Raw genomic sequence first — 13,704 nt, forward strand, 5'->3', positions numbered from 1 at the left:
AGAAGTTAGGAAGGAAGCCTGACACAGACTCCTGCCTAGGCCCTTCAGAGGGAACATGGCCTTTCTGTCACCTTCATCGAGACTCCAAAAGGGTGAGACAATAAATTTCTGTTGTTTAAGGCAGTCAAATTGATACCTTGTTACAGCAGCTCTAAAGAACTAACACAATGACCTAATACATTTTACTCTGTAACAAACTTTCCTCTGTTACTATAAAGCAAGTTATGTTTACTATAAATGCTTGATAAAGTAAAAAAAAAAAAGTATTGATTTTTATAAAAACAGCATGTTAATTGGAACCAGACAGCTATTTTTAACTGATATGCTGCCAGTTTAAACCAAGTGAAAAAACTTGACATTATTCATGTCAAAATGAAACCTTAATGTGAGTAAAACTCACTAAAAGTAGAATAATACATGTTCATTTGCCCTACTTTACAGTAAAAAAGTACCCTATTTATTGTAATTGCATAATAAATTATATCTATAAGCAATAAAGTAACAAGGTTTATTAAAGTAAAATGAAGATCAATTTTTACTGTTCATATATTCTCCAGCTGAAAGACTTTTCCACTCTAATAAATTATCCTTAGCAAAAGCATTTTTTTTCACCTCCAAATATCAAAGATGTTAAAAATAACTGTCAGCAACAAGGTAGAAAAAATCAGTTCTAAACCAAGAAAACAGTCCTGACACATCTTATCCGAGATTTCAAATTAGTGGGCAAACACCAAAGGTATAGTGCTTTATCAATACAAATACCATTCCACACTATCGTAGGCAAAACACTCAATTTCACAGAAATAAATGTTTACCTGAAGAGGGGCCTTCCACTTAAGAACAGTGACCATATAATCTAGCATATCTGTTCTCAAAAGGAAACAATTCTAGGGGCAAAGCTTACTTTGTAGATAAGATCAGGTTCATGCAGCTGGGAATGGGAAAATGGCTTAAAAAAATAGACATGGCTATGTCCCCTAATACCTGTCACAGGCAAACAGTAGGGCTGGCTTTACACACCCTTCAAATACACATATATGCACAGGAAGAATAACCTTTGCCTGGGACTTTCTAAGATTATGCTCCATTAAGTTATGGATAAGATATTGTATGTTATTTAATTTCTAAAATGAAAGGCTTTTTAGTAAAAAGAAAATGACTCAGTGATTCTGCATTCGAATCAGATGTGATAAATACTAATCTTGTCACAAGCAGACCTCCTCCAACAATCTAAGAAGTCCTTTCATACCACAATTCTAGTTTCTAGTTTCAATTCTAAACTTCACTGTTATATACAACTTCAGGATCTGGCAGAAATGTAGTCATCTGATTTGTTTTGTTAAGGTAGCAAAACTAAAAAGTCTAGCTTCCATAATTTCCTCATGTGTCATCATTACTAATATAAGGGATAGTATTTTATACTAGTGAAATTACCCTTAACATTAATAACATTTATTGAACAGTTTCTATGTGTGTTCTACAAACTTATTTATATTCACACCAATTCTAGAAAATGGATATTAACCCCATTATCAAGGACACATTCAAAACTTCAGTAACTTGCTCAAGATCACTGACAGCAGAGGTGGGGTCAAGCCTTAACCTTTGCCAAGGTTCCTAACTGCCTTTTGGGGCACCAGGATTTGCAAACAAAGTCTTCAGAATCAACGTGAAGAAGGGATGTGGTGTTGGTAAATTTAGTGCTCAGGTCTGCTTTAGAGAAGTGAAAGGTACCTGAAATTAAAAAGGTCAGTGACTTCAAAGGAGTCCTGCCTGAGAATTTATGGCAGTACATGCGCTGGTACTATAAACCTGAAGGAATTCAAACTATCAAGGCCTTCCATATTACACGAACAATCTTTTTACAAATATATTTACAAACATCTGTTCTAGAGGACTCAAAAAGCCAAGTGAAAAAGCAAAAATAATTACATTAGTGCCTATTTTTCCTGAAATCATCTTGGTTTTTCCATATCTCCCAAACTAACAGATAAAACTGATTCTATAAAAGCAAGTCTACGGTGATACAGATAACATGTTCATGTATGTGAGATAAATTTCATGCTGCATCTGTCCCCCTAACTTATCCAAGGTTCTGTAAAACATAACCCTCACCTCTTCTGAATGTGGTTTAAAATAGGGTTGTTACTGTGGTAGCCTGGGGAACACCTCACTACTTCTGAGAAGTTATGAGAAAACTCACTATTAATGAAGACTAATCTATGAAAAAAAAAAAATTAAAGCTAAATGATGAGAAATATTTAAAGAAATCAACAAAGTCCTTAGCTAAAGGTCCCCTGAACTAGAACTGTTTCAGAAGGGTTAAAAATAACAACAAAAAAATAGTAACCATCCTCATTACATAAGAAGTAGGTCACATTATAAGTATGCATTTATCTTCCCTATGTAAAATTCTTCAACAGAGCCCAAGGAGATTTCGAGTATTAGAATCTGAATTAAATAAGTTGTAATAGCTTATTAACCCCACAGAGAAATATGGGCACATTCGAGCTGTAAAAGGCTCACGAAAAATAATACTTAGAAATAAATGATGATTTGATTATGTTAAGGCTATAAATCCAATGGGAAATGGTCAAGCTTCGGCCTCAAAGGAGTTTCACCCCGAGTTCTCCAAGGAAAAGTTAATGCATGAGGTTCCCAGAAGGACGCCCCATCCTCCCACTGCTCTGGAGCCTGGGGACAACGTGGAAGGAGAGATTCAGAAACCACAGTGGAAGAGCGCAGACCGCGGACATCACCGCAGTCACCCCCAGTGCCGGCCATGGCTCGTGCCAGCACATCCCGGGACGGCTGGGGGAACCAACACCGCAAGGTCACCGGGTTAAGAGACGACTTTACATAATCTCCCGCCGCGCCTCTGGGGCACCTGCACGCCGGGGCGACCGTGCAGTCGCGGTCCCCTCCCAGCCGCTCCCGCTCCCGCGCGGGGCGGTGCGGGGGCGGTGCGGGGGCGGCGCGCGGGGCGACAAGGCAGGACGCCAGGGACTCGCGGGCGTCCGCAGCGCCTCACCCAGCCCGGGGTGGGGGGCGGAGGGCGGGCTCCCAGCCCCTGGACGCCCCCGGGCCGCCGCCGCCGCCGCGGCGGGCGGGGCGGGCGACGCGGAGCGCGGCGACGGCGAGCTAGGCACAGGCCGGGGTCCCCGCGCTCCCCGCCGGCCGCAGGCTGCGAGCGCGCCCCTCGCGGCTCCGTCCGGGACCGCCCCGCGGCGCACCTGTCAGGCGCCTTACCTGAGTGGCTTTGTGGAATTGCTTCTTGAGCCCGGCCACCGACATGGTGCGGGGGTCGGGCGGGCGGCTGCGGCTGCGGGTGTCGGAAAGAGGCGGCGGCGGAGCCGGACAGGAGGGCCGAGCTGTGCGGCGCGCTCGCCGGGCGGCCGCTTGTCTTGCCGCCGCCGGGGCTGTGGGCGCGGGGGCGCGGAGCGGCGCGGGACGCGGGCTCGTGCGGAGAGACACCCTGACGTCAGGGGCGGGTGATGCGGCCTCTTAAAGGGGACGCGGGAAGCCCCGCCCCGAGCGTGGGGCCGGCGGGGCAGGTGCTGCGGCAAGCGCTACCTGTGTGCCTACCGCGGAGGTCCGGCTCCGCGGCGCCCTCGTGGACCCGCCGCCCGCTTAGAGCGCCAAGGGCGTTCCCTCGGCCCGGCAGTGTGGTTTGTGCCCCCGCGCACTGCGGACTGGTCGCTGCAGCTCTGCAGCCCAAGCATGGGCACGACTCAGGTGACTTGCTGGGCTTCCAGGTAGCCGCAGTGGCACTGCCTGAAGCTGGCCCATCTGCCCTTTGAGCCTGGCCTCTCTGCAGCTGGGAAAGGAGGTGTTTTGTCTGGGGTAATGAATAAGTCATTGCTCCTTCTCGCCTTGCGCCCACTTGGTCACAGAAAACATTTTCTGTCCTGGTTCCTGGTTTCAGTATCTCCTAAGCCTCCACAACGTTAGGGAAAATCAACAACGTGCCCTTTTTTTTCCTTTAAATTTATTTTTTATCATTTTATTTTATGTGGCCTGATGACAATTTAAGAAGAAAAAGAAAAAAAATTAAACCTTAAAGCTGGCCAGGTAAATAGAATTGAATACAGTAATAGCAGTTTAATCCTCTGATTACACATACGGAAAAGCCGGAATATGAACTCGGCATTCACTTAGGATAGTGATTTTAGGATTTTCAATCTAAGCATTATGTATGAAAAAACATACTAAATCATGAAAGTACTACATAAGTAACAAAGTATATAGGCTGGGCTAAAGCCAAATACTGATGCAATTAGATTAATTTGTAGGAGAGCAGCACCGCATGGCTTCTGTGTTCTTGGTGATTAGCCACTTCTCCTGGTTTTTCTTGGACTGAGAAGCCCATAAAGAAAGAACTTGAATGCTGTCCCCACACGGGGACCGAAGCTGTAAGGAGAAGGCAGAGTGACAAGCCAGGATAAGTGGATGAATAAGAGAACCCACGGCAGAATAGGAGTGCTGGCAATACCTTTCATTACTTCCACAAGCCTGCTCCCTGCTACCCCGGACTCCATGGCTGACATATATTTAATTTTTTGTCATTAAATGTCGATGAAGTAAGTTCCCTGTTTCATTCTTACAAAAAGCCTAATTGAAGTTTGGGAAGTCTCACAGAAACAGTGAGCAGACTCACCCCCAAGCCTGACGATTGTGGGACGGGGGATGATGGCTCCATACAGGGACCATATATACCCCACCGCTTCACCCGCATATTTCTTACCAGCTAGAGAGGGTGAAGAGTAAGCTCTTGTGATGCCTACAAGATTCTAACAGAACGCCAGACAGACATCAGACAGGAAAAGACAAAAGTCCTGCCAAGAAAGAGGTGGGACTTTTGATCCATCAGAGTTCAGGACAACGTTTAAGGTGATTCTACTGAGGCCTCTTCAGGCAGCACATTTACTCACACCTGTAAGGCCCACCATGGGGATTCCCAGATTCTTGACTTTAGGAAATTCTACAATTGTTTGTACTTCCTGCATATGGAGGTGGGGTTCTAGATAAGAGAAACGTGGGGGTTGTTACAATGACTGCTTTTGTGCTCTACCAGGTCAGTGAAGCCTGCCTGCCCCCACCACACACACACACACACACACACACACGCACGCACACACGCACTCATGAAAAGAATGCATAAAATGCTAATAATGGTTGCACTGGTTGTGCTGGTGGAGCAGTTCTCAAACTTCAGCACGGATCGGAATCCCCTGGATGATTCGTGAAAGCACAAATTCCCACATTCCTAGTTACCCATTTGCTAGTTTCTAATAAGCTCCCCTCAGCTCTGGGGATCACACCGAAAACCAGGGCGCTAGAGCAGAGATACTAGAAATGAACTTTTGTCTCCTCCCAAGTTTTAAAATGAATTCTCATTCCTTGTATGATAGAAAAAGCATTTTACAGTTCATTTTTCCTATGTGCTCCCTGATCTGAACAATGGAACATTTTTGTAGAAGACTGGGCCTTGGCGAAGCTGTTGAGAGAGAAAGCAACCACTCTCCAAAGCAAAGGGGCCTGGGGCTCAGGAGATCTGGTCTTCAACAGTGGCAGGTGTGAAGAATCTCCTCAGGGCTCCGGATATTACCTGAAACACACAAATTAAATGAAAACAGCACTCTTTCCCTGGTCCTTCATCCACCAGCTTAGAATGCTTTTCCTGCTGTATATCAAAGGAACTACCTTGGCAGAAAGGACTTTAAAACCTTTTGAAACTGTGGTTAATTCTAACAGGTAGCCCCTGGATCTTGTGTAAATCCACTATTTCTGTTGAAGCCATAGTGTATGCCTATAAAGACCTTTGAGATGTTACCTTTGAAAGAAACTGGTTGAGCTCCTCCTATTAGCAGGCAGCATTGCGGGAGGCACTGGGGGAGAGTACGGTGAGATACAAAGATGCATATGGACGGTATCCTGGAAGGAGCTTTCAGTAGAGTAATTCCAGACATTTGCTGTGGCTTGACTGCAGAGGGATGAATGTGCCAGACATTGGAAAATCTCAAACGTGAGTGCCCTCTTTTGTTGCAAAGAAGCTGCAAGACAGGCTTTCCAGAGAAAGGCAGAAGCACAATTCAGGGAAAGGGGAATCAAAGGTCAACAAGGAAGAACTTTGCTTCATAAAAGGTTGTTATAATTCAACACGCTGCCCTCTCCTCCCCTGAGATCAAATCAATGTAAAATGGTAAATAAACCTAGATGGCTCAGGAAAGGTCCAATTAAATGAAACCCCTACAGCACCTCACTAATTGGACAGGAAATTCATGGTCAGCAATAATTCCATCACATCATTTATGCACTACTTCTCCTTGCATTATGCCAAAGCTTCTGGCAAATACCAGACGTCTAGTTTGCACAGAGCTGCTGCATCCCAGGCGCCTTACAGCAGGCCCCTCCTTCCAAGGTGGCGAGGCATAAGCCAAAGCAGTCCTCTTTCCCTTCAGCCCCTGACGCCTCCCGTCCCGCCCACACAAGGGCAAACTGCTCCTGATTTTATGCATAAGCTCACTGAGTGCAAGACACATAGCAAATCAAAGGCATTAAATCCTGCCCTGTTTTATTTTACAGATGAGAAAACAGAAACTATGAAAAGAAGTGACTTCCTCGTCCATCAGTCACTTTTTCAACTCCAGCCTCCAGCCTTAATTCAGGGCAGAGCTTCCAGTCAATGTTAATAAATACTGATAAGAATGAAAAATAGAACAATGTATCACTGTCACCAATGCTGTATCCTTGCCACTTCGGGTCTGATGTTCAAGAGCCTTCATGGGAAAACCCTGTGGTACAGCATGGATTGTGCAGGACCTGGACAGTTGTCTTGGTGTGTAAGATCTTGGGCCTTTGGAGGCTACTAGTAGCATTGCGCCACCCCCTCCCGACCCCCCCGCTGCCACCATCAGCCTAGTTGGAACTAACAAGCCCTTTCCTGGAGAAATCAAGAGAGGGCACCTTCATGGCCTGGCTTCCCAGTTCGTCACCTACACCCACACTACAACAATGGACGGAAAAAAGCACAGTCTCTCTCTCTCTTTCTTCTTCTTCTTCTTCTTCTTCTTCTTCTTCTTCTTCTTCTTCTTTTTGGTCTCTTGGAGGTGGAATGCATAGGCCTTTCTCCCCCCCCCCCCCCTTTCCTTAGCCCTCTTCAAAGCACAGGGGCCCCTCCCTGCAGAACCTTCATTTGGCTAAACCCTGATGACCCAACCTTAGGAAAAGGAGGAGGGCATTTATCAGGTGCGTGACTCACCTTCCATTCTTCCACCTGGGCCCCCTTTTTTTGTCATTTACATCCCAGCTGGAGATGCTTCCAACTTCCCTTGAAAAATCCTGCCAGGTCCAATGCCCAGTTCTAGTGTCAGTCCTTTGAAGTCTTTCCCCAAACTTCAGACCGCAGCCTCTCTTCATTTGTGGAATCCGGAATGACTGTGTGCCTCTGCGTGAACTTGGTCTAACATGAATTGTAGGGATTGAAATATAAGATTCTTAAGTCATTGAATGCAGGGTCTTATCTTTGTTTTTACAACTCTTAGCAGATAGGCTAGCCATCCACTAGATACAAGCCAAATGAAATTCTGAAAGCCTGATGAAATTTTAAAAACTAGATCCAGTGGAATGCCAAGAAGCCAGGAACTGGCTGAACTTCTCTCCATCTGTGCACAGTGTCCGGTGGTTATCATTGCTACCCCCATCCCGTATCCCAGCCTGCATCTCCAGGTTGCTGTCAATTCTGAGAGTCCGTGATGGCCTTCCCATAAATGACCCTTTGTTCATTCAGCCGCTATTGCTACCCTAAGTGATCTATCCCCTCCCCACTCCCCCCAAAACCCTATAATAATATTCTAATCCCAGTTCCATTTCTTGTTCAGATCTAGCAACTCAAATACAGCAATTAAGCAACTGCAGTTCCTGCTAAGCTCTGCAATGGCCTTCCTTCTCTGACAAGAGTGGGCAGATTGAGTGGCAAGGAATTTAGTCCTTTAGCAAGTGTCAATTCTCCCTGTAAGACATTGACATTCTGATTTACAAATCAAACCTTCGGTTTCCTTGACAGTATGTGTCAGGCTTGTGCCAGGGCCTGAACCTCTTGGGCCCTTGGGAATTGGCAGCTAAATGCTGGTAAATAAATGCCAAGCAACTAGACTCTGAGACAGCAGTGCCCACTCCTGAATGAGAACAACCTTAATTAAGTGCGCATTGTGAGGGCATCCTTGCCATTGGCTTATTTTTTTCTCTCCCTAGATGGATATTAGCATTAGAGATCCCCAATGCATGCCATTAACCCTCAACATGGGATCTGGGTAGTCATCCAGTTAAAGGCTTGTGTTAATGAGGCGAGGTTCTATTTTAGTAGCTGGTTGACCACGCGGAGAAAAGCTGCTCCTTAGTCACAGGATCCATCCCACTCTGTCATCTCAATGATGCATTAATTTCGTTCAGCAAACACCTGTCAAAAATATGAAGAACAGGACGCCTGAGTGGGTCAGTCGGCTAAGCATCTGCCTTCGGCTCAGGTCATGATCCCGGGGTCCTAGTATCGAGTCCTGCATCGGGCTCTCTACTCAGCGGAGAGCCTGCTTCTTCCCTCTCCCTCTGCCTGCTGCTCCCTCTGCTTATGCTCTCTCTCTATCAAATAAATTAATAAATAACTTTAGAAATAAATTTTAAAAATATGAAGAACTCAGAGTACAGGCTTCCAAAGTTCTGTCAGCATCAGTTTTACATATGAAAAAATGTATTCTTTCTATTTTTATTATATTTTATATTAATTAGTATTTATTATATTATAATATATATCTTAATAAAAACAAAAGTATACTTTAAAAAGGATAGATAATTTACACATTTAAGTAAATCATTTACCTTTGGAGACTTTTTTTTTTTTTTTTTTAAAAAAACTTTTTTTAAAAAAAGTTTTAAAAAAAGCCTTTTAAAAACTTACTGGTGATTTTATTTAATGTGCACTACTTCTATTATCTCCAGCCCACACATGTAAACTTGACCTTAGTGATGGGTCAGATATAAAGCACTATTTTAAAATAGCGTTTCAAACATTTAAGTTAACAGTAAAACACCACCACCTCAAGAATACTGATTTTCTCTCAATCCATTCACAGAAAGTTTGCCAAATATAGAATTCCTTAGAACAAAGATCTTGAATATTTTTAGTTTCCTGTAAATAGAGTTGAGTTAAATGGCGGAGGGGGTTGTTAGCAGCAACTTTTAAGGTGCTCTTAATTCTGAAGGTGAACTACAGCCCCCAAGCATAAGACCACTGAACACAAGTAACAGTCAGGAAACTCTTTCCTCTGTCAATGCAGAACTGACTGTAGAGAGGTCATAGGAGAAGCAAAGACAGATGTCCCCTTGCACTCCTTCTGTCCCTTTGTCCCCGCTACACACACACATCTACCATGAGAAGTCTTGAGATGAAGGGAGAATCTCTTATTAGGTCAGGGGAGAGAAAGGTATCTGATTAGTTTTTTTTTTAAGATTTTATTTCTTTATTGGAGAGAGAGAGAGAGAGTACAAGTACAGACAGCAGCAGACGGAGGGAGAAGAAGCCTCAGTGGGGAGGCCGGTGCAGGACTCAATCCCAGGACCCTGGGATCAGAACCTGAGTCAAAGGCAGATGCTTAATGACTGAGCCACCCAGGTGCCCCTGATTAGCCTTTTTTTTTTTTTTTTTTTTTTTTTTTTTGGCCAGGGAGATCCAGATACATCCAAGAAAAAAGAGGAACAAGCCACTTAAATGGCAGATGAGTCATCATGGGCTCATTTAAAGACTCACCAAGCCCTGTCACTGAAGGATGCAGGAGGAAGGGAAGAAAGGCCAAATGGAGAAGTCAGCTGATAAAAGAAGAATGTCTCCTCCCCTAGACAGAGTAGTGGTGGAAAGGTGTGGAGGCATGAAGCCATGATCAATGAGGAGGGGAAGTTCTGGCCGCAGTGGAAGCGTGGGAGATGCCTGATGGCCATATCCTCGGACTGTGAGCATACAGCATTGAGGATCTCGCCCCATCTGGCTATTTCACCACTTGTCCAGCCTGGGTTCCCCGGCAGCCCTTACGGTACCCTGATACCCTCATTCTCTATGCTCCAAGTCAGTCCCCTATGTGTTCCTGCCTCTCACCAGTTCTTTGCAAGCACTCTTCTCTGTCCCAGGAATACTTGTCTTTTGCTTCACCCTGCACATCAGATATCAATTCAAAAGGCTTCCTTGGCCTCCCAGCAGGCCCAGATCTTTAGAACTAAGTACCCCTCTCCTCGGACACACTTCACATGGCTCTGATTTGCACGTATTTGTGTGATCTTTGTGTCTGTCTCCTCCCTTCCCACACTACTCTGCAAACCCCAGGAGGGCATCCCTGTCGGGACTGGGCACCACTGCGTGTCCAGCATATTACTGAGGGCCTAGCATATATGAGGCTCTCCACAGGGCATTTCATGAGTGAGTGAATGAGCAAATGAATGAATGCATGATGACTAGGTATAGAAGTTTTGGGGAATTTAGTAAGACTTAAAAAAAAAATTAACGTGTTTCTGAGGAACAGGGATAGTCTGGTTCCATGTGCCCCACTAAACATGAGGTGGGCCCCAGATATCAATAAGAAGATGGCTTCGTGGCCAGCACAAGAAGCCTGGTGAACATACACAATAAAAAGGAAAATGTGTGTGAGAGAATTTCAATCTAAAATGGAACCAGAGGGGGGCGCCTGGGTAGCTCAGTGGGTTAAGCTCTGCCTTAGGCTCAGGTTAGGGTCCTGGGATGGAGAGAGCCCCGCATCAGGCTCTCTGCTGGGCAAGGAGCCTGCTTCCTTCCCTGGCCCCTCTGCCTGCCTCTCTGCCTACTTGTAGTCTCTCTCTGTCAAATAAATAAACAAAATCTTAAAACCAAACAAAACTTAAAAATGGAACCAGAAGATATAAAATGGAAAATTTCACCCATGTGTTAGGGAAAGAGAATTTAAGGACTAAGAGACTGATTTCCCATAAAAGTCTGATTTACAGAAAATTGATCATGTTGGAATGTTCTGAAATGATAGGGAGTTGGTTGGGGGGTTGCCTAGTATCGACTTTGGGAAGTTTTGTTTATGGTTTTCAGAGGCATGAACAAGCAATCACCCAGGGCAGTCTGGTCTCACAAAACTGGATGAATTGAATTTTCTCTAAATGCCTGGCCTGGTTTTGTCTGGTTGGTGAATTTTTCAGAGCTGGTCTCCATTTGTTTATTTTGACAGACTAACTGAACTCACCCATCTTTATATCCTCTGTCCATAAATACAGCCTATCCCAAACCCTCAACAGACTTGCCTATAGTTGGCTACAGTCTATGGGTCAGGAATTGTAATTCCTCTACTATTTCTGAATAATTCATCTCTTTGACAATTTTGAGCTTGCCTCAGTTTACCTCTTCTTTTAGGTGGACATGTGTTAGGAAACCAAGGAAGGGAAGAGTCCTAGTGAAAAGTCTTCATGGAGGGGAGGGGAGGGTGAGACAAGTATCCTGAAATTAACTTTCAATCCGTCTCAAATCTCATCACTCAGGGCATCTCAGGATAGAAAAACAGGTAGACATTAAAGCCCGAGCCCAGACACACAAGAAAAAAACTTTCAAATGCAGAATTAAGATGAGAAAAGAACCCGAAACCAGTAAGACATTACAAGACTTTCAGCTGTTCTAGCATGCGGGAAGGACATTTATGTTAGTACAACCTACGGTCATCTGCACATGACACAGAGCTCCCCCCCCCCCCAAGACTTCTTCTGAGGGTGCCCTTATCACTTTTCCCCCCTGCAGATCCTCCCCAAAATGTAGCCTCTCAACTAGCAGCAATGCCTGAGAATTTGTTGGATCAGCAATTTATCGACACCCTATCTCTGCCCTGCTGGTTGAACCGCTCTGGTTAACCAGCACTCCCGGTTGTGGCCATGCTCCAGGTGGAGCGCTGGCTTCCCTCCAGCTGCAGTAGGAGTGTGGAGAGGGCTGGGAGTCTCAGGAATTCCCCTCAGGCCAGGAGGCATGGACAACCCCCCAGAAATCCCCCTTTAGGAAACCCATTGCGTCCTCCCAATGGGCAGGTTATTTTTACTTCTATTCTATAAGAAAAGCAATGGAGGAAAAATTATTAAGCAGTTTGGGTAGAGATTTGGGGCCTTTACAAGTTTGCTAGGGCTGCTATAACAAATGGCCCCCAAGTGGGTAGCTTGAAACAACAGAAATCCATTCTCTCCCAGTTCTAGAGGCTTGGCAGCCTGACTCAAAGAGTCAGCAGGGTTCGGGCCTCCTGAGGGCTGGGAGGGAGAATCTGCTCTGGGACCTCCATCGACTGCTGGTGACAGCCAGCAATCCCTTGCCTGTAGGTGGTTCATGCCTCCCACAGTGTTTTCCAGACTGTGTGAGTCTGTCGAAATTTTGCCTTGATAAGGACACCAGTCATATTGCTAAGCTCCCATTCTATACCTGTATGGTCTCATTTTAATTGAGCTCATTGCATCTGCAACAAATCTATTTCTAAGTAAAGTCACATTCTGAGCTACTGGGTGTCAGGATTTCCACAGTGTGGAGGGACCCCCCACTCAGGAATCAATTTTGAGAACACTCCTCCTTCCTCAGCATTCTTACCTTCCCCTGTGCCAGGAACAGGGGAACTTGGCAGATTTCCTCATCTAATGCCACCGGCAGAGGAACGCATAAAGAGGGCTCCCTGACTCCCCACACAGAGTGTGTCCCCAGCGCAGTGATGTTTCCATACAACAACAAGGTATTTCCTGGGACCCTTCTTTCCCATTCCATATCTGGTACACGTCAACACAACAGTTTCCTCCTTTCTCTTGGATTAATATCTACCTATTTAAAGACATAGCTTACAGAGGACATAATATCCATCATCCATCCCACATGACTCTGTGCTCTTTCTGGCTGTAGTGCGTAAAACAACCAAGCCAGGTAGCAGGGGAGACTCATCAGACCTAGAGGCAGGGAATCTAAATTTAGAAGACTATAAATTCAGAACCACACTGGAATTCTGAATAAGCCTTTTGTTCTCACAGAACTCCCCCTTCCAGCCCCCCCTCCAAAAACTGGAGCTGTTTGTAATCCACTTATGGGCAACTCGGACCTTTAGGCATTAAACAAACAGGAAGGGAGATGGACTTTGTGACTCAGTACCTGCTAGCTTACCGGCCTTCTGCAAGCTCTGTTAGCCAGAGGTGCACCTTGTACTTCAGCGACGTCTGTTTAAGAAGGTGGAGGGATGGGGTAACAAGGTGATGGGCATTAAGAGGGCTCATGCTGTGATGAGCACTGGCAATGACATGCAATTAATGAATCGCTAAACACTACATCAAAAACTAGTCATGTACTATATGTTGGCTAATTGAGCATAATTAAAAAAAAAAAGAATTGAGATGTGGTCCATATACACTATGGAGTATTGTGCCTCCATCAGAAAGGATGAATACCCAACTTTTGTAGCAACATGGATGGGACTGGAAGAGATTATGCTGAGTGAAATAAGTCAAGCAGAGAGAGTCAATTATCATATGGTTTCACTTATTTGTGGAGCATAACAAATAGCATGGAGGACAAGGGGTGTTAGAGAGGAGAAGGGAGTTGGGGGAAATTGGAAGGGGAGGTGAACCATGAGAGACTATGGACTCTGAAAAACAATCTGAGGGGTTTGAAGTGGC

At 45.1% G+C, this 13,704-nt stretch overlaps 1 protein-coding gene across 1 annotated transcript in view; it reads right to left on the minus strand.

Moving 5' to 3' along the window:
- Window positions 1-3,420, minus strand: part of SH3GL2 (SH3 domain containing GRB2 like 2, endophilin A1) — a 212,196-nt gene extending 208,776 nt beyond the window's left edge. Inside the window, exon 1 of the mRNA XM_059411592.1 lies at window positions 3,250-3,420. Coding sequence (XP_059267575.1) covers window positions 3,250-3,294 — 45 coding nt within the window. The 5' untranslated portion in view covers window positions 3,295-3,420. The remainder of the gene's footprint in view (window positions 1-3,249) is intronic.
- Window positions 3,421-13,704: the final 10,284 nt, after the last annotated feature.

This window comes from Mustela nigripes, chromosome 9 (assembly GCF_022355385.1).
Source record: "Mustela nigripes isolate SB6536 chromosome 9, MUSNIG.SB6536, whole genome shotgun sequence".
NCBI lineage: Eukaryota > Metazoa > Chordata > Mammalia > Carnivora > Mustelidae > Mustela > Mustela nigripes.